This window comes from Mastomys coucha, unplaced genomic scaffold (assembly GCF_008632895.1).
Source record: "Mastomys coucha isolate ucsf_1 unplaced genomic scaffold, UCSF_Mcou_1 pScaffold16, whole genome shotgun sequence".
In the NCBI taxonomy this organism is placed as follows: domain Eukaryota; kingdom Metazoa; phylum Chordata; class Mammalia; order Rodentia; family Muridae; genus Mastomys; species Mastomys coucha.
In genome coordinates, this window is record NW_022196898.1 from 12,492,334 (window position 1) to 12,510,470 (window position 18,137).

General features: G+C 40.8%; 1 protein-coding gene across 1 annotated transcript in view; it reads left to right on the forward strand.

Moving 5' to 3' along the window:
* Arhgef26 (Rho guanine nucleotide exchange factor 26) overlaps positions 1-18,137 on the forward strand; it is a 116,130-nt gene that overhangs the window by 3,616 nt on the left and 94,377 nt on the right. The window contains exon 3 of the mRNA XM_031373976.1: positions 3,832-3,962. Coding sequence (XP_031229836.1) covers positions 3,832-3,962 — 131 coding nt within the window. The remainder of the gene's footprint in view (positions 1-3,831; positions 3,963-18,137) is intronic.

Sequence of the window (18,137 nt, forward strand, 5' to 3'; positions counted from 1 at the left end):
AAAAAAAAAAAAAAAAAAAAAAGTTCCTCCATAATTACAAATGAGTAATTTATCAAGTCATTGTACTAATTATAGAATTATAGAAAGTAATTGCTATTTGGAGAAGAAACCCAAATGTGTTATTTTGACTAGTTGGGATAAATTCATCTCCGTGATTCTATAACTGGGGAAATCAAAAGCTCTGAGAGTTTTAGTAACTCGTCCCTCTGGACACCTGTGGCAACACAAGCTTAGGGACATAGATCTTATGCTTTTGCTGTTTCATGAACCATTGTATTAATGTGAAGTTAACAACCTTCAGATTTATATTTCCTTCAAAGCAGTGGTTCTCAACCTGTCTAATGCTGCCCTTTAGCACAGATCCTTATGTTGTGGTGACCCCCAACCATAAAATTATTCCATTGCTACTTTGTAGTTGTGATCTCGCAACTGCTATGAATCATACTATAAATATCTGGTGTACAGGATATCTGATATGCAACCCCTGTGAAAGACCCTTCACTCCCAAAGGGGACCTGACCCACTGGTTGAGAACCATTGTTTCAGCAGGTGGTCTTTTTTGCATCTTGGAACTTCAACTTGATTTTGTCTATGCCTTGAACATTTTGAGTGTTTTAAAGTCAGAATAGTTGTGTGTTATCTCCTTGTGTCAAGAGCTGTTTCTGAGTATCTTGTCTATTCTTACGCACGATGGTGGAGACATCCATTTTTACGTATATGTAAGTGAAGAATTCAGGATTCTTAACTGTTAATGGCCTACAAGAGTACACCTTTAAAAACAGTGTTGTGAGAACTTGTGGTGCCAGATTCTGAGTGTTTCTAATCATCAGCTGAGTGACAGGGATGCAAGATCTGTGCATCCTTAAGCCCTATCCCATGTGCGACAAATGAGAGCCCATTCTTTGTAAGAATGACTGGGAAACAGTGTCAGTGGTGTTATTTATACATGTGCTGTGTGCCTCCCCCAGAAAATACTTTAAAACTTCCTAGAAACTGAGTTTGACTTACTTATATTCATGTGTAGAATAATCACAGAATGGTAAGGTCATGCATACATTATAATGCTACCGTAGACACAGTACACACAGAGCTATGTGTGCTTGCCAAGAGAAGCTGAGGCAGGAAAGCATTTCTTCACAAGCCAAGTCCTACACCAAACTCAGAATCTTCCTCACCTGTGCCATAATTGCTTCTGATGTTCCCATCTCCTGCTTTCTGTCTGTACAGTTGGAGGGTTTTGAAAGCTTACCCTACTTCTCTCTACTCCCACATCCAGTCTGTTGACAGTCCAAGCTAAGTAGGGAAGCTCAGGTCTCTTTTACCTTACATTGACTACTCCTTTGGCATCCTAATTAGTCCCCTGGGTAGCTAGGTGTTTGACTAGCCCGCTGAAGTAACTCCAGTTCTGGTGGATTCCCTTGCATTGAGGATAAAATACAATGACTAAAGTGTAAAAGAAACCGAATCCTTTTGAACTCAGGAGAAAATCCAGTTGTTTAACAAGGGTTATTTAGATTTGGACTGTGTGGCTCATTTCTGTAAGCATATTTTACATTGTTTAACCAGTGCACACACCTGCCATACAACCACCAAGACTTTCCTTAGTTCTTCTAAGGCTTATTTACTCTTGTTTCCCGAGTTTGCCCATCTGCCTTTTCCTTGAGCTCTGTTGTTTCTCTACATTCAGAGCTTGGATTTTCCTCATTGGTCTCTCCTTCCTCTAGGCTGTCTCATACTCTGGCGGTTCTGTTAGAGTGCCTATACAAACACTACTTCTCTTTTACCAGGGTCCCTTTAAGGACCTGACATGATCTGCCTTGTACTCACTCTCCTGCCTTATCTTCTATGAGTTTGGTCTTCTAGTCCTCCTACCACAGTGGCTTTGCTGCTTCTTGTGCATACACACTAGGTAGACTCCTGCCCCAAGGCATTTCGACTTCTCTTTCACGCTCATGAAATATTCTTTCCTGGTCTGGGCAGATGACTCAGCAGATAAAGTGCTTGGAACACAAACATGGGGTTCTGCGTTTGTATTACCTAAACCCCCATAAAGCCAGATGTGATAGAGCTTATGTGGAACCCAAGTGTTCCTATGGTGAGCTGGTGTGTATGCAGCTGGGAACAAGAGAGCCTGTCTCAAACAAGGAGGAAAGTAAAGACTGACACTAGAAGTTGCCTTCTGTCTTCTCAGACAGGGCTGTTACCTACTGGTATAAAACACACACACACACACACACACACACTCAGACACATACACATACACACATACACTCATACACACTCACACACACACTCACACACACACACTCACACATTCACACACACTTACACACACACACTCTCACATATACTCACACACACACAGAGACACATACTCACACACATACATACACACACACTCACACACATACACACTCACACAAACATACACACTCACACACATTCACACACACTCACACACACACACTTCTTTCCCTAGATGTACAGATGGCTTGCCTTCTTACCTCTTATGTTTTGCCTTAAATGCCACTTCTGTGAAGCCTTTGTAAATCACTCTACTAAAATGAACTTACTTTCTTCCCAGCAGTTCCTACCCCTTCCCGTCATTTGTTTTCCTCCATGACAACATAGTCATATTTGCAATAGTATGAAAGTTGGTTGTTTATTTCAGTTCTCTTTGATTTTATGTCAGCTTCATGGACATTGAGATTTCTCATCTTTTTTGTCTATTGTCTTTCCAGTTGCTTGGCAGTTGCTGGCATTGAGTAGATATTTCCTAAATGTCAGTTGGATGAATAAATGCATGAGTATGAAATTCATTTTCTTACTGACTTATTGGTTCATGAGGGGATAAGAAGTATCTTTTTCCTTTTAATGTTAGAAAATAAGACATTATGATGTACAGTAAATATCTGCTAAATAGGTAAGTGAAAGAACACTGATAGACTGAAGAAAACCAAACATATGGATGTACTTCAGCCTAAATTACAATGGACTGAGGCTGACCATCTTTCATGAGTACTAGACAAAGACATTGAAAGTTTGGTTTATGGGGTCCCCAATGGAGGAGTTAGAAAAAGGACCCAAGGAGCTGAAGGGTTTGCAGCCCCTAGGAGAAACAACAGTATGATCCAACCAATACCCCCAGAGCTCCCAGGGACTAAACCACCAACCAAAGAGTACACATGGAGGGACCCATGACTCCAGCCCCAGCTGCATATGCAGAAGAGGATGGCCTTGTGGGGAGGAGAGGCCCTTGGTGCTGTGAAGGCTCAATGCCCCAGTGTAGGAGAATGCCAGGACAGGGAAGCAGGAGTGGGTGGGTTGGTGAGGAGGGGGAGGGGGAAGGGAATAGGGCGTTTTTTAGAGGGGAAACCAGGAAAGGGGATAACATTTGAAATGTAAATTAAGAAATATCTAATTAAAAAAAAGAATAAAATACTAAAAAAAAAAAAAAGTAAAAGAAACTTTGTGCCGGGCAGTGGTGGCACACACCTTTAATCACAGCACTTGGGAGGCAGAGGAGGCGGATTTCTGAGTTCGAGGCCAGCCTGGTCTACAGGACAGCCAAAGCGACACAGAGAGGCCATGTCTCAAAAAAACCAAAAAAAAAAAAAAAAAAAAAAAAAAAAAAAAAAAAAAAAAAAAAAAAAAAAAAAGAAATATCATAAATCCTTTGATGACAAAATATATTTGTCTCTTCTTTTCAGATATTAATTAAACCAGCACTCAACATTGTATAAACATAGAGAGTTTTTGTTGTTGTTTTTAGAGCAAGTAGCAAAGCTATTGGGGGGCAATTTGTGACCTATCTGACTTGCTTTCTTGAAGAAAATGCAGTCCTGTATCAAAACTACAAAGAAAAGGCCCTTGATATCGACTCTGATGAGGAACAGAAGGCAGAGGAGAGAATTGTGATTTGCCACAAGCCCCTGCGCTCCACGTGGAGCCAGCTCTCTGCGGTGAGTGTCTGCGTTCTTCTTTTCTGTCTGCGGGAGGAAAAGGCCAATTTGTGGAAACCATGCATGAATGTGGACTTGAGTTTTTCTCCCAGTGATCCTGTAATTCTAAGACACAAAGGCTCTCAGATTGTAAAATGTTTCTGGAAACTCTGCAAACACTAGTAAGACCATGGAACTTGACAGTTCTGATCAGGAAAAGCAGGTTCAATAAAGTGACATAACATGCTTTGAGACTGGTGTACTGTGGACGCAGTAAGTTCTCAGTATCTTCCTTTTTCTTTTGTATACAGTGTGAGTGTAGTGATAATATATCCCAAATTCTTTCATAATTGGCTACATATATACAGATATATATATATGCATATAAATGTGTTGCATGGGTATATATGTATATTTGTGTGTTTATATACAATGAGCGAGTCAATTGCAGTTATTTCTTACACATTTTATTTCATATAGTCATATTGATATTTCCTTGATGTTAGTTAATAAGTATCCTTTTTCTGTGTATCTTCTGTATATGTGGTTCTAATGTTTTTGTAATAATGTATAATTTCATTTTTCTGGATCAAACATTTGGTTTTTAGCTGTAGTCAGTTTTCTTCCAGGCTTATAGAATCCCACGTGTTGCTTTGCTGTGTAGATGGAGTTTAGGCATTGCATGTCTGACTTCCTGATCTGTTAGCAAGTTGAAAGGAGTTCCAGTGGCTAAGAATGGGTGGGAAAACCAAAAAAAAAAAAAGGATCAAAATAAGTTAGAGCATTAGTGCAGCTCTGAGAGTCTCAGGCACTACTGGAGCAGAGGCAGCTCCCTCCTAAGCTGTGCTAAGCGTTGTTCAGTCATGATTCTCATGGGCTTTGGAAAGCCATCAGCATAGGAAACAGTTGTATATGTTGGTGCTAAGTATCCAGAATCCTGGAAACTCTGTGCTAAAGGCAGGGGGAGAACTTCCGGTATGTCTCCTTCTCTGACCTGTATGTAATTTCAAAGTCTAGAATCAAGTCTCTTCTCACCATCTCCCTACCATCTCCTAATATATTAATACATTAATATATACATATGTGTATATATATGGTGTATTTTCTTCATACGTAGTCTATGTAACATTGGCATTTGCTGTGTAAACCAGGTTATCCTTTGTCCACCTGCCTCTGCCTCTCCAGTGCTGGGATTAAAGGTGTGTGTCACCCCACCTGGCTAGCTGCATCTCCCAATCTTGTTCTCTAACAAATCTCTTCCTTTCTGGTATTTTCAAGCTGTGATGCCTATGGAATTATGCCCCACATTACAATGCTAATAGCAACAGGGCAGTCAGTGACACTGATGGGTGTGGGTGACAGGGAGAAGTGAGGGCTATGATTGGCAGGTCTTTCGTAAATTGAACAACTACTCCTTAGCTCATTGTTGCCAGGCCCTCCAAACAGAAATCCAGACTTTGACGATCATTAGCAGAATTGAAGTTTTAGGAAAATGTTATGTGAAGCCACCCAAATATCTGTATGTTCTCTGCCTTGGCCTCTCCACTAACAGTGTGCAGCTTCTATGAAAGTCTTAGGATTTCTTTCTTTATTTTTGAATGGAGCTAGATGCTAAAATGTCTCCAGAAAGTTGATGTATTAATAGCCTTATACTCCATCATAAACAGTCTGATGGTATGAATGTATCAAAACAGATACCTGGATGTAGAAGCAAATTCAGTTCATTTCATAGAGGACCTGGGAGATAAGACCTGGTTTTGAATTTTCCTTCAATGACATCGGACTCCAAGCTTAAGTCCTGGGGTTGGTTTCAAACTCTCGGCAGAAATGTGGACTTCTGTGTCACGGTTTGATCCAGCTTGGCTTCATGAGGCTGCCATATGCATGACCTTCTGGTGTCTGGCTTTTAGTGAGAGGAACAAACACAGATGCAGTTAAATAGAACCATTCATCCTTTCGCACAGTTTTCTATGAGTTCACATTTTCACTTGGCCAGGAGACAATGTGGTATGCCTTTAACTTACATTGCATACGTTATCTTACTAGAGTGTTCCTGGGGGTCTCACGTGTATTTATTGTCTTGCTTGGCTGCTTGCTCCCTGATCAGACTTTTGCGACCTATATAGCTGCTTAGGTATGAGTCTTCGTTTTCTTTGCATCTTTTGTATTTTCTTTTAACTTTAACATATTATAAAGTGCTATTACCATATAGAAAAGGTAAAAGACACACCCACACACACCCACACACACACCCACACCCCCCCCACACACAAGCCGATGTTTGTAAAGGTAATACATATCTATGTTCCCACCAGCTATAAGGAACCAGGGCATCAAGGTTAACATAGTAAGCTATATTCTTCAGCTTCTGTTTTGTTTTTGTTTGTTTTGATGCGGTCCAGCTCAACGGTCCTGCATTCTGCCTCCCCAGGGAATCACTATTCGGAGGGTCTTTGAACTTTCCATAAAGTTTTTCTTTTCTAAAATACTTGTTAAAATATAGTCTCTGTGTTTAGCCCAGGCTGTCCTCAGTTTATCTGATCTTAGACTTTGGAATGCTGGGATTACAAGTGCCTACAGCATGCTTATCCAAGATTGCAATGCTGTGGAGAACAAAGATGAAGCTGGCTCTGGAGCTTCGAAGAGGTGATACTTTAATACCAGAAGGCAGCTACTCGAAGCTGTCTCTTCATAAATGCACAGGTTGCAGTCAGCACCACAAGTAGAGGAGGCTTCATGGGGAAGTGACACTGTCAGGGTAGGTGGTCCTGGTCACGCCTCATCTGTCTGCCCTCACATCCTGATGCTTTCCTAGAGAGCGGAAGCAGTGTTGAAGGCGGTTCTCAGAAGACTTCTGTTAATTGAGCCTTGTTTTGGTATCATCTTGCCGTGCTTACTTTTAATGGGTTAAATTAGTGGAGTAGCCTTCACCTGGCATGGGTCTCGTTTATGCAACATCTTCCTCGTGTGTGGCTTTGATCCCCGTAAGAGAGAGTAAGACAAGCAGTTTTCTAGCAGTCATTAGGTCTCAGTTTGGCCTACTTTAACTTTTTACTTAAAAGGGCTCTGTGTGAGTGCATATTCGCCTTGGCCACTGTTGAATGTTTATTTTCTAAAAATCTCTTATCTCTGTTGAAAACACCTGCCTGCCTTTCACTCTGATGCAACTTTCTTATCTGTTGACCGTAAGAAGCATGCGGTATGTCAAAGTCTCTTTTGATGTGCAGCAATTTGCAGTAATTTATGGCTGTTATATAAGCTCTTTAAGCCTTCACTCTGTAGTGTAATTTATCTGAGTGTTTTTATTCATATGATGGACGCCTTTGATTTCATTGGATAATGCCAAGTAGGAAAGTGCTCAGGTGGCAAGTGGTCCTCATTTAAAAGGATGGGATGGATTTAACTGCGGCCTTAAAGTCATTTAGTGCTAAACGAGAGGCAGACAGACCTGTGTAAGAGAGGTGTGAACTGGTTCCTCAGTGGAATGAAGATTGAGACTGCGCAGATTTCAGATGAACTGGTGGTATGTGCGTTTATCAGTGATGTCTCAGTCCACTAGCCCTCCCTGGAGAAGTGGCATGTTCTGTTGTAATCCAGAATGCAGCTACAGTCTCTCATCTCCTAGGATGGGACAGACTCCGTGCTAGTTCACTTGACTGTTGGTTGTCACGTCTGTTCTTCCCTTCAGGAATCTTAGTACCCAGGATTTAGTTGCTTAAATGTGGATGGGACTTTAAGTTTTGAGCTTGTGAAGTTGTTTCAGCTTCAAGAGATGGTTGATTATCTGGAATGATGCCCAGAGTCAGGGAACCTGCTGCACACAGGTGAATGGCTCAGTGAGTCACCAAAATCGGCGGCATGAACCCGAGCCAGCAATTCTTGGGTCTCTGGGAAAACTGTGGGTTTAAAGGAAAATATTGATTGTATTAGTCAGGGGTAGAACACTAGGTACTTGTTACGCTCAGTGCCCGGTGCCCTGCCAGTTGAATCCTGGCTGGAAAGTGAGCTCTGCTTTCCTTCAAAGTTTTGTCATTCCTGGGATCACAGGAGTATCCTACCCTTCTGCAAGGACTTTTGCTTTTCAGCGTTAGCCCTCTCCCCAGGCACATGCTGGGGACACTTTGAAAGCGACTGCGAAACCAGTGTTTATTCAGTTACATTCAGTGACAGCACCAGTGGAACACTTGCCAGCCTCACCCTGACCCCATGGCAGAGGGGGGGTGTTTGTATAAGTTTTGTTACCTTGAATGCCAGGTACCTTTGAGAAGGGTGTGCAGACTCTAGAAGCAGAAGCTGGATAGTGCCGCCCTGCTTTCCACACCTGATGCAGTCATCTTCTCATGGAGTTTCCGGCACTTCCTGGCAAGTGGCTCTATCAGGCCTCAGGCGTCAGTTCAGATGTTTCTTCTGTGTGCTTACAGGGTCCAAACTCTCGAGTCAGGGACTGGTTTTTATATTTTCATCAGAGTACATTGGCTGTGTTTTTAGTAGCTAACGGTGTGATGTAGGACCTCATACTCTCTGCTTCTGGGCATGTGCAGCTTTAGGAGGCTTTTTGGAACTTGCAGAAATGAGAAAGGGAGAAACCAAGGTGTTCACAAGAATAATTTTGTTGGCTTAAAGATAAGACATATCTTTTGAGTTCTAGGACTATAATCTGATGGGATTTATGCTTTTGGCATTTAGACCTTATATATTTCAGAAGAATCTGTTTTTGTTTAAAACTAGAGATGAATAAATGTAAAAAAATGATATTCCTTTTTGCAGAAATGCTTAATACATTTAAAAGCCAAATAAAACTTCCATTTTTGTCTTTAAATTTATTACTTGCCCACACTTGTTGCTTAAAATAGTAACATCTGAAGTCCAATAACTTTTCATTAATAGCTTTGTAAGACAGCAATCTGATAAGGTTACTTTTTTTACCTTAGATGGTAATTAATGCTGTCTGTTGTATCTTTTGAAATTACCCTCCTCCTCCTCCTCCTCCTCTTCTTCTTTTTTCTTCTCCTCTTCCATGTCAGGGTTTCTCTGTGTAGTCCTGGCTGTCCTGGAACTCACTCCAGACCAGGCTGGCACAGAGAGTTGCCTGCCTCTGCCTCTCAAGTGCTGGGATTAAATGTGTGCACCCCCACTGCCCAACTTTGAACTTCATTTTCCATTATACTCATTTGTCCAGTGCCCACACTCATGAGCCCATACCTATGCATACCCTGGTGCACAGTGGGGGTCAGAGTACAACTTTGGGAGTTGCTAATCTCAGGTCCCAGGGATCAAACTTATGTCAGCAAGACCCATAACCTCCTGAACTCTTGCCTGTCCTCTTTTATGTTTCAAATATAGTCATACTTCACTTTTGGCATATCATACCCCTTGTAATTATATAGTCATCTTGGGTGCCAGTGCATATGTTCATGTTAGGCAGTAGGACTTTAGGCATAGTCTTAGCATTTCACTGTGATTGTATTGAAGTATTCTCTTAGCATTTTTGAAAATTAACTTTAACTTACATAAAATTTGTAATATGGTTCTCAAGCTGAAAAGAATCCAAATGTTCAAATAAAACTGAAGTCTTTTTCAATATTATCTAACCACAGTTTTCTTTCCTTTCCCACAGATATGTTTTTCTAAGTTTGATAGCACTTTTTAAAAATCTACATACATACTTAAGAAAAATAGGTGATATATACTCACATAAATAATTAGTGTATAAAGTAACATTTGCCCTTTCTGAGTGATGTGCTTAGAAACGTTTGAGATCTACACATGACTGACAGTGTTGTAATTGTTACATTAAGCTGTAGGATTCATATAAATTACTTTGACCTGTTCTTTTTACTGGCATGTACTCATTGTATATAGAGCTGGATTTCATAAAGATGTTTTCTTTGCAGTATTTCATGTACTTGGCTTTATTTCCCCCCATAACTTCTCTTTTATCTTGCTTATATTACTTTCTTCCTTCTCCCAGTCTTCCTTCTAGTATATCATATATGTATATATTGTGATATATAAATGGTTTTATGTGTCTATATACAATCTAGGGTTCAGAAATGAACAGACACAATATTTGTCTTCCTGAGTCTAACTTACTTTTCTTGACACAATAGTCTCAAGCTGCATCTGTTTTCTTGTAAATGATATAATTTCATTAGTCTTTATGGCTGAATAAAACGCCGTTGTATATGTTGTATATGTGTAACTTTTTACATTTTTATGTGTATACAGTGTTTTTATCCATCCTACTCTTGATGAAAACATAGACTGATTTCATTACTTATCCATTGTGAATAGTGCCACAATAAACATAAACGTGACAGCTTCTCTCGCTTATTGACTTAGGGTTTAGCGGGGTCATATTTTCAGGTTCATATAGGGCTTCATACTGGTTTCCATAGCAGCAGTCTAACTGACATTCTTGTTAACTGTGTTCCCTTTCCTCTGAACTCAGCAGTTGTCTTCTCATTGTAATTTCAGTTTTGTATTCCTTGGTGGGTAAGGGTGTAGAATGTGCTTTCCTATGTTTATTGACCTTTGCTCTGCATCTTTTGAGAACTGTCTGGTCATTGCATTAGCTCATTTATTGATTGGGTTGCTAGATTTTATTTTGATAATTAGATTTTTTGAATTCTTTATATATTCTAAGTAGTAGTCTATTAGATATATGCTGACAAAGATTTTCTTCTATTTTATAATCTGTCATTCATTCAGCTGTTTCCTTTGATGTATAGAAGCTTTTGGATTTTATGGAATTCCATCAGTTTTTATCATTATTTTGAAGTTATCGGAGTTCTTTTCAGAAAGTCTATGCCTATGCCTATACTCTGAAGTGTTTTCCTCTAACAATTTTCAGGTCTTTGATCCATTTTGAGTTGATTCATTTGAGCTGTGCAGGATGACAGACAGAGGTCTAGGGTCATTCTTTGTGTTTCCCCAGCAGCATGTGCTCAGAGCCTTCATCAGAAGTCAGGTGGTTGTAGTTATACAGGTTCATCTCTGGGTCGTCCCATTGCACCACACACACTGCACTGCACTGCACCACACCACACTATGCTCCTTGTGTCTTCTTATGTCAGTGCCATACTGTTTTGTTGCTATAGCTTTGTAATATAACTTGAAATCAGCTCTTGTGATATTGCCAGCATTATTATTATTTTTTTAACCCAAGATTGCTTGCCTGTTGGGATCTTTTGTGTGTACATGTGAAGTTTAGCAAAGTTTTTTTTTTTTTTTTTTTTTTTTTTTTTTTTTTATTTATTTATGTGAAGGATATCATTGGAATTTTGATGAGAATTGCATTGACTTTGTATTGCTTCTGGTAGTACAGCCATTTTATTTTTTTCTTTACATTTACTGTATATATTTACTTGGGGTTTTTTTTTTTTTTCAGTTTCAGTTTTTTGTTGTTGGTTTGGTTTCTGTTGTTGTTGCTATTTTTTAGTATCCTTCAAATTTGAGGACTATTTTTACTGTACCTTTTTATATATTGTGTACCATTTGAATGTCATCCACAATCACCTTTAAAAGGTTTTCTTCTGCCAAAGAGATGGCTCAATGAGTGGGTCAAGGCCTGACAACATGGATTTGACTCCTGGCACCTACATAGTAGAAGGAGAAAACTGACCTTTACACATGCCCCATTATATAAGCACCATGAGCATGTGCACATTCATGCACACATATACATACATAAGTGTAATAACACATTTAAAATTTTACCTTGGATCAGGAGATCCTGGTGGAATACTTCATGTGTCTATGACCAAGAAAAATGGCTTTTTGTTTGTTTGTTTGTCTAGATTGTAGTCACATTGAACTTTACAGTCCATCATGCGAACAAATGCAGAGAAATACAGAACTAAATTATTCTGTTTGAAGCTGATTTGTCTGATTATGGTCTGAGTGGTAGATATGCCAATATTCACATTATAGATTCTTCTGAAGGAAAAGTAGGGTAGTGAATGTTTGTACATGTGGGTATCTCTTAGGGAAGTAGGAAGTAGGCCACAGTCGGGTGTTCCCAGAAATCGGGCAGAGGTGAGCATAGGTCATTTAATTTAGATAGTGTGAGTACAAAAGGAGATGCCTCTGTCTAAAACCAGCCCCTGAAATCCTGAGAAAGAGGATGTTATTTCACTGAGTTAAAAAAAAAAAAAAAAAAAAAAAGAGTGCAAGACACTGATAGAAGACAGCTTTGCGTATCAGATATGTATCATGGTCTACTCTACAAGTCCCTGGGCTGAGCAGTGGGAAGGAGCAAGAATAACTCGCTTTTATGTCTTTGTCAATACCATAGAGCAGACATCAAATGCCAAGCGTTCTCATAAGGAAATATGAAATTTCCACTCTGGTCAAGGTATGAGGGAGACGTTATCGTACTGTGAGATCCCATGTGGAAGAGTATTGTCTGAGAAATGTGCTCAGTGAAGAGAAGGTGTCCTGTTCACTGAAGAGATGGAGAGAACATTCTGATTGGCTGGGTGAAGTTGACAAAGCAGGATGAAGGATGGAGGGATCTGAGGTAGACAGGATACATTATGCATGAGTGTTTGAGGGTCCTAGATAAGCCTGGTAGAGGTATAGCTAGCCCAGCTGGGCTTCAGGATCCTCTCTGAGGGGCCCTCCCACTTTTTGATCATAGAGAACTTACCTAGGCTCAGCCCTTGACCATCTTTACTCACCTGCGCTTGCTTGGTAATCTTATCACTTTTATGACTTTGAGTATACATGAGTTGCTGGTGAGTTCTCGCTGTGAAGTCAAATTAAAGTGTACCAGGTGTGGCTTTCAGGGAGGCGGATGGGACACATGCAAGAGCAATAGCAGCATATTTGGAAAATGGAGTCTCAAGTTAAAAAAAAAAAAAAAAAAATGCCTGATTTCCTTTGAGGAGTTCTGAATCTCAGGAAAGAAAGAGTGGCACGGTGCAGAGTACCTTGATGTGGATTTCATTTATTAAAGGGTTTTATTGCCTTCCCGACCGTCAAGTGTCCTCTTGTGTCTTCTCTTGCACTCAGGTGATGATGCAGTTTCTTAGAGTAGATGAAGCTGATAGCCGGTCTCCCCGATGTTTGCAGGGTACCACCGTGGCCACCAGAAATGACTATTAATCTTTGCATGTGAGGCTAGTTCTCAAAATTGTGTTACTCAAATTTTTCTGGATTTACTTAGAATGTTTACAGTCTGATGGTCTCCAGATGACCAGTCTGCACTTGGCCTTCAAATTTTTAGGGCATTCGTTATCTACATGCCTATTATTTGAGAAGATGCAGAGTACAAAGGCGGCAAACAGCAGCCGCTGCCACAGAGAATCGCCAGTGAAAGACAATTGTAGATTGATTCCCCCTTTGATGTGAGAAGTGAACTCTGCCACCTGGTCAAACTGCAGTGACTTCAAAACAGAGCAGTTTCTTCATTAGATGGCGAGAGAGCCTACTTTTGGAACTGCTGTTCTAAGGTGTATGGTCATCTGTTCACAGAGCAATAGGGAGGCCTGGAGAGACAGAGAGACACATGAATCTTGTCTCAACACGAGCTGCAAATCAATAGCTGGCTGTCAAGAGAGCTTGGGGCCCTCCATAGAGCATTAAAATCATGATTAATTTATATGTAGCTGAACTCCTGACCAGAGCACTGATGTGCCAGGAATTGTACTTGGTCATTTCACAGTGTATGTAGCCCTTGGGAGAATATCATAAAAATTGAGGCAGCTTTGACTCTGTTAAATATGTCTGCCTCTTCGTTGCTTTAGACCCTTGAGATGGCCTGGAACACAGCCTCCGATAATGGGTGCATGTGCCCAGTCCCTGGAAAAGAGGTCTAGCATTTTCCGCTAGCACACTGCCAATGGAATGACTTAGGGCCTGCCTGCTGGCTCCCTTTTATTACCATAACTTGTCTCCTTTCCGATTTCCAGTATGCTTCCCTTCCTTGCAGAGCTCCTCCGGACTCAGGGTTTCTAAGGCCCTTTAACTTTGACTTGGGGTTGCCAAACATAGCCTACTCTTGTGTTCCTTCCAGCTTCCAGATGTAACTTACCAGGTTTCTGGAGGAAGAGGGTTATATAGGCTACTCTACTTTCTCCTACTATACAGGGCCCATAAACACGGTGTCCTTGCTAGGTGCCTGACTAGCTCAGGTCTAACCAGCTTCAGCCTCTACTCTGATATGTTATGATATGAAGTGTGATCCCTAACCTCTTCAGACAGTGCTTTTCTCTTTTTCTCTCCCTTCCACTCTTCTTACGCTGGATAGCTTTATGCCGACTTGACACAGGCTAGAGTTATCTGAAAGGAGGGAACCTCAATTTAGAAAAATGCCTCCGTAAGATCCAGCTATAAGACATTTTCTTAGTGATCAATGCTGATAGGGCCCTGCTCACTGTGGGTGGTGCCACCCCAGGCTGGTGGTCCTGGGTTTTATAGGAAAACAGGCTAAGCAAGCCATGGGGGCAAGCCAGTAAGCAGCACCTCTCCATGGGCTCTGCATCAGCACCTGCCTCCAGGATCCTGCCCTTTTTAAAGTTCCTGCCCTTATTTTAGTTCTTGACCCAACTTTCCTCACTGATGAGCTACAACGTGGAAAACATTTTCCTCCCAAAGTTGCCTTGGCCATGGTATTTCATTGCGGCAATAGAAATCGTAAGTAAGACACTCCCCTCTCCTCTGTTCTCTCACCTCTCCTCCCCTGACCTCTGCTCCTTTTTTCTCTGCGTAGAAGCTGTGGTTGTAGACTAACTTTTCTTACAGAGGTCCATAGGAGTATCGTTGCAGCTATGGGCTGTATCAGTGTAGCATAATACAAATCTCTCTCTTTTTCTGTGTGTGTGTGTGTGTAAGTGCTTAAGTAATAAAGTTACTACATGCACTTCAAAGTTGTAATGTCTGGGGAAAATGCTAGTATTTCATGACAAGGTATATTTGTCTGCTACTTCAGTGTAGTGGGCGGGACAGATAAAACAATCCTGAAAAGGGATTCAGAGAATAGTTTAGACTATGAAAGGCCTAAGCAATGTCTTCAGAAGAATATAGAAGAAAGGGTAAACGACTGACACAGAAATCATATGCAGTGGAAAAGATTAGGAGAATACTATTCATAGGATGTCAGTAGATCAAACAGGACAGAGAAGCTTTCAATTAAGCCAATACCAGTATAAAGTATGTCAGGAAAGTTCCTACACAGGAAGAGGAAGAAGGGAGACAACATTTTGTGTCTGCTCCTCAGGTCTCTGTATAGTGAGCTGCTTCACTCCTGAGGACACCACTGTGTGCTTTGTGCACCCCCGATAGAAGGCATCAGCTTTTAACACCCACTCTTTTCTGATAGACATTTTTTTGTTGTTGTTCAAGTTAAATTTATTGCAGACTCAAGAAAGGAGCCTCAGTGCCAGTGTTCTGAATAACGCATTGTCTTGCATTCTACCATTCCAAGCCACCTGCTACTTTACAAGAAGAATAAACACATATGAAAGATCAGCTAAGACGCTGCCACCACCTTTACAAGCAGGTGTCCTTTCTTGTCTAAGAGAGGCATCTCACACCACCTCTCTCATTCCCTCCTGACTCAGCCTTTTGCTATGTGTCAGGACATCATTGCCAAGTATGTGGAATCCAGCCTGATCATCCTTCTTATCTCTGGTCCTCGCAGCCCTGTCTGTCACCACTCTTTCTCAACACAGCCTCATAAGCCTTGCTCGGTTTGGACCCGACTCAAGTCTTTGTTGCTGCCTCCTTTTAACTTACTGTCTTCATTTCTTCTAGTTGCGAATGAGCACTTCTCTTTCTCCTGGCTTCCCTTTTACAAGGCAATGCTGTTACTATTGGCATCTTTAAACAGTTCTATTTGGATGCATTGCTTGCTTTATTTCTCTTCTTGGAAGGAAGATACTAAAAGATTTTGGGTTTTGTTATTGAAAGAGATCCTTTCATTTAAAAGTTAAGATGTATTTATTATAGGAAAGTCAAGAACTACTAGTAGACAAAAGGAAAATTGAACTTAATTGAAATATCTCCTCATTCAATCACTGTTGACAATTTGGCTTGTAAGTTCTCTGGTCTTTAAGAAATGGTGTGTGTCTTAGTCAGGATTCTAATCCTGCACAAACATCATGACCAAGAAGCAAGTTGGAGAGGAAAGGGTTTATTCAGCTTACATTTCCACACTGTTCATCACCAAAGGAAGTCAGGACTGGAACTTAAGCAGGTCAGGAAGCAGGAGCTGATGCAGAGGCCATGGAGGGATGTTCCTTACTGGTTTGCTTCCCCTGGCTTGCTCAGCCTGCTCTCTTATAGAACCCAGAACTATCAACTCAGGGATCGCACAATGGGCCCTCCCACCCTTGATCGCTAATTGAGAAAATGTCTCACAGCTGGATCTCATGGAGGCACTTCCCCAACTGAAGCTCCTTTTCTCTGTGATAATCCCAGCCTGTGTCAAGTTGACACACAAAACCAGCCAGTACAGTGTGTATGTATAGAGGGTTTGGAGAGATAGCTCAGTGGTTAGAGCACATCCTTCTCTTGTAGAGGATGTGCTAGTTCTGTTCTGTTCTAGTAGCCACAGTGAACTCGGCAAAACTACCTGTGTTCTAGCTCCTGGAGATCTGGAACCCTCTTCTGTCCTCTGTGAACGCCTGTGCTCATGCACTACACTACACCCTTACAAAGAAACATACTTAAATGTTGAAGAAATCATTAGAAGATTTTTAAAAATGTGTACATATTTTCTTTTAAGCATAAATTCAATGATGTAGAAGTAGCTTTGTCCTTTGTCATTTTTCCTTTAACAATGCCTGTGTCTGTGAACTTGATGCTGTCTAATCTGTTTTTGTTGTTTGTTTGTTTGTTTCATCTAACACTATCCTAAATGCCTTTGGCTATTACCACACTTTCTTCTATATTTTCTTAGAGCCCATATGCTATTTTATTAAGTAAGTGGAAATTTAGTTCCTTAACTAATTTTCTATTATTTGTCATTAGTTTCTAATTAATCATTCGAAAATTTCATATTAATTTCTCTAAAATAATTTTTAAATATTTATTTTAAAATTTTTCTGTGTATGAATCTTTTACCTACATGTATGCATGTGCACCATGTACATGCCTGGTGCCTGTGGAGTCAGAACAGGGCTATGGGTCTCCCAGAACTGGAGTTTCAGACGGTTGGAACTACTGCATCGGTGCTAGGAACTGAATTCTGTAAAAGCAGTATATGCTCCTAACTGCTGAGCTCTCTCTTCAGCCCCTAAGATTTTTTTTTTAAAGGAGAAGCAATACAAATCCATTTTCTTTTCAGCAAAGTTGACGTACAGTTCAGACTGGCAGCTGCTGTGTCTTCATTTCCAGTTCCAACTATTCAACTGCTAATTGCTATTCCTCTTCTGGTCCTCATTATTTTATTAAATAATCTACTTTTTGAAACTATACTTTTTTGTTAAATAACATTATAAAATTTGCCTTTTGTACTGTTACATCCTTTCTAGTTTCCACACGTCAGCAAACCTCATATTCTGTTTTAATTACTGATGTATACACAAGAGACACATCTTACACTTACTTGGGAGAGGAAAATGAACAAATTTGGGCTTACACTCAGAAGCATAGAGGATGATGTAGGTGAGAGAGAACAATAAATAAAGGAGAGGGATTTGTTTAGTGGGAGAAATGTTGGGACTAATAAAGTAGTTCAGTCAGGAGGCAGTGCTGACAGCTCAGCTCTTGATGCAGTTGACTCCGGGAATCTAATGACTTGTGGGTTCTGGGGCACTGAGGGGGAGGACCTGGGCAGGAGTAGCTGCCAGTCATGACTCCAACCTCAGTAAAGACATTTGAGGGGCCCAGGACACAAGTCAGTTGGTAAAAAACATGAGGACCTGTGTTAGAACCCACTTTAAAGAGCTGGGATGGTGGCATGCACTTGAATCCCAGCTGGGGAGGCGGAGATGAGATCTCTGCATCTTGGGGGCTAGTGAGCCTAGCCTAACCCATAAGCTTCAAGACACTCGAGACTTTGTCTCCAAACCAAGGTGGTTACCTCCAGATGAACAAAAGCTCTGTTTGCCCTCTGACTCTACACATACTCTCAAAAACATGCACCCACAAATAACATACACACATGAAGGAGTTTCAGAGGTCAATGTGCTGCAGTGGCTGAGAGATCAGTGTGTGGGATGGGCAGGCACACTTTTTCTATGTCTTACT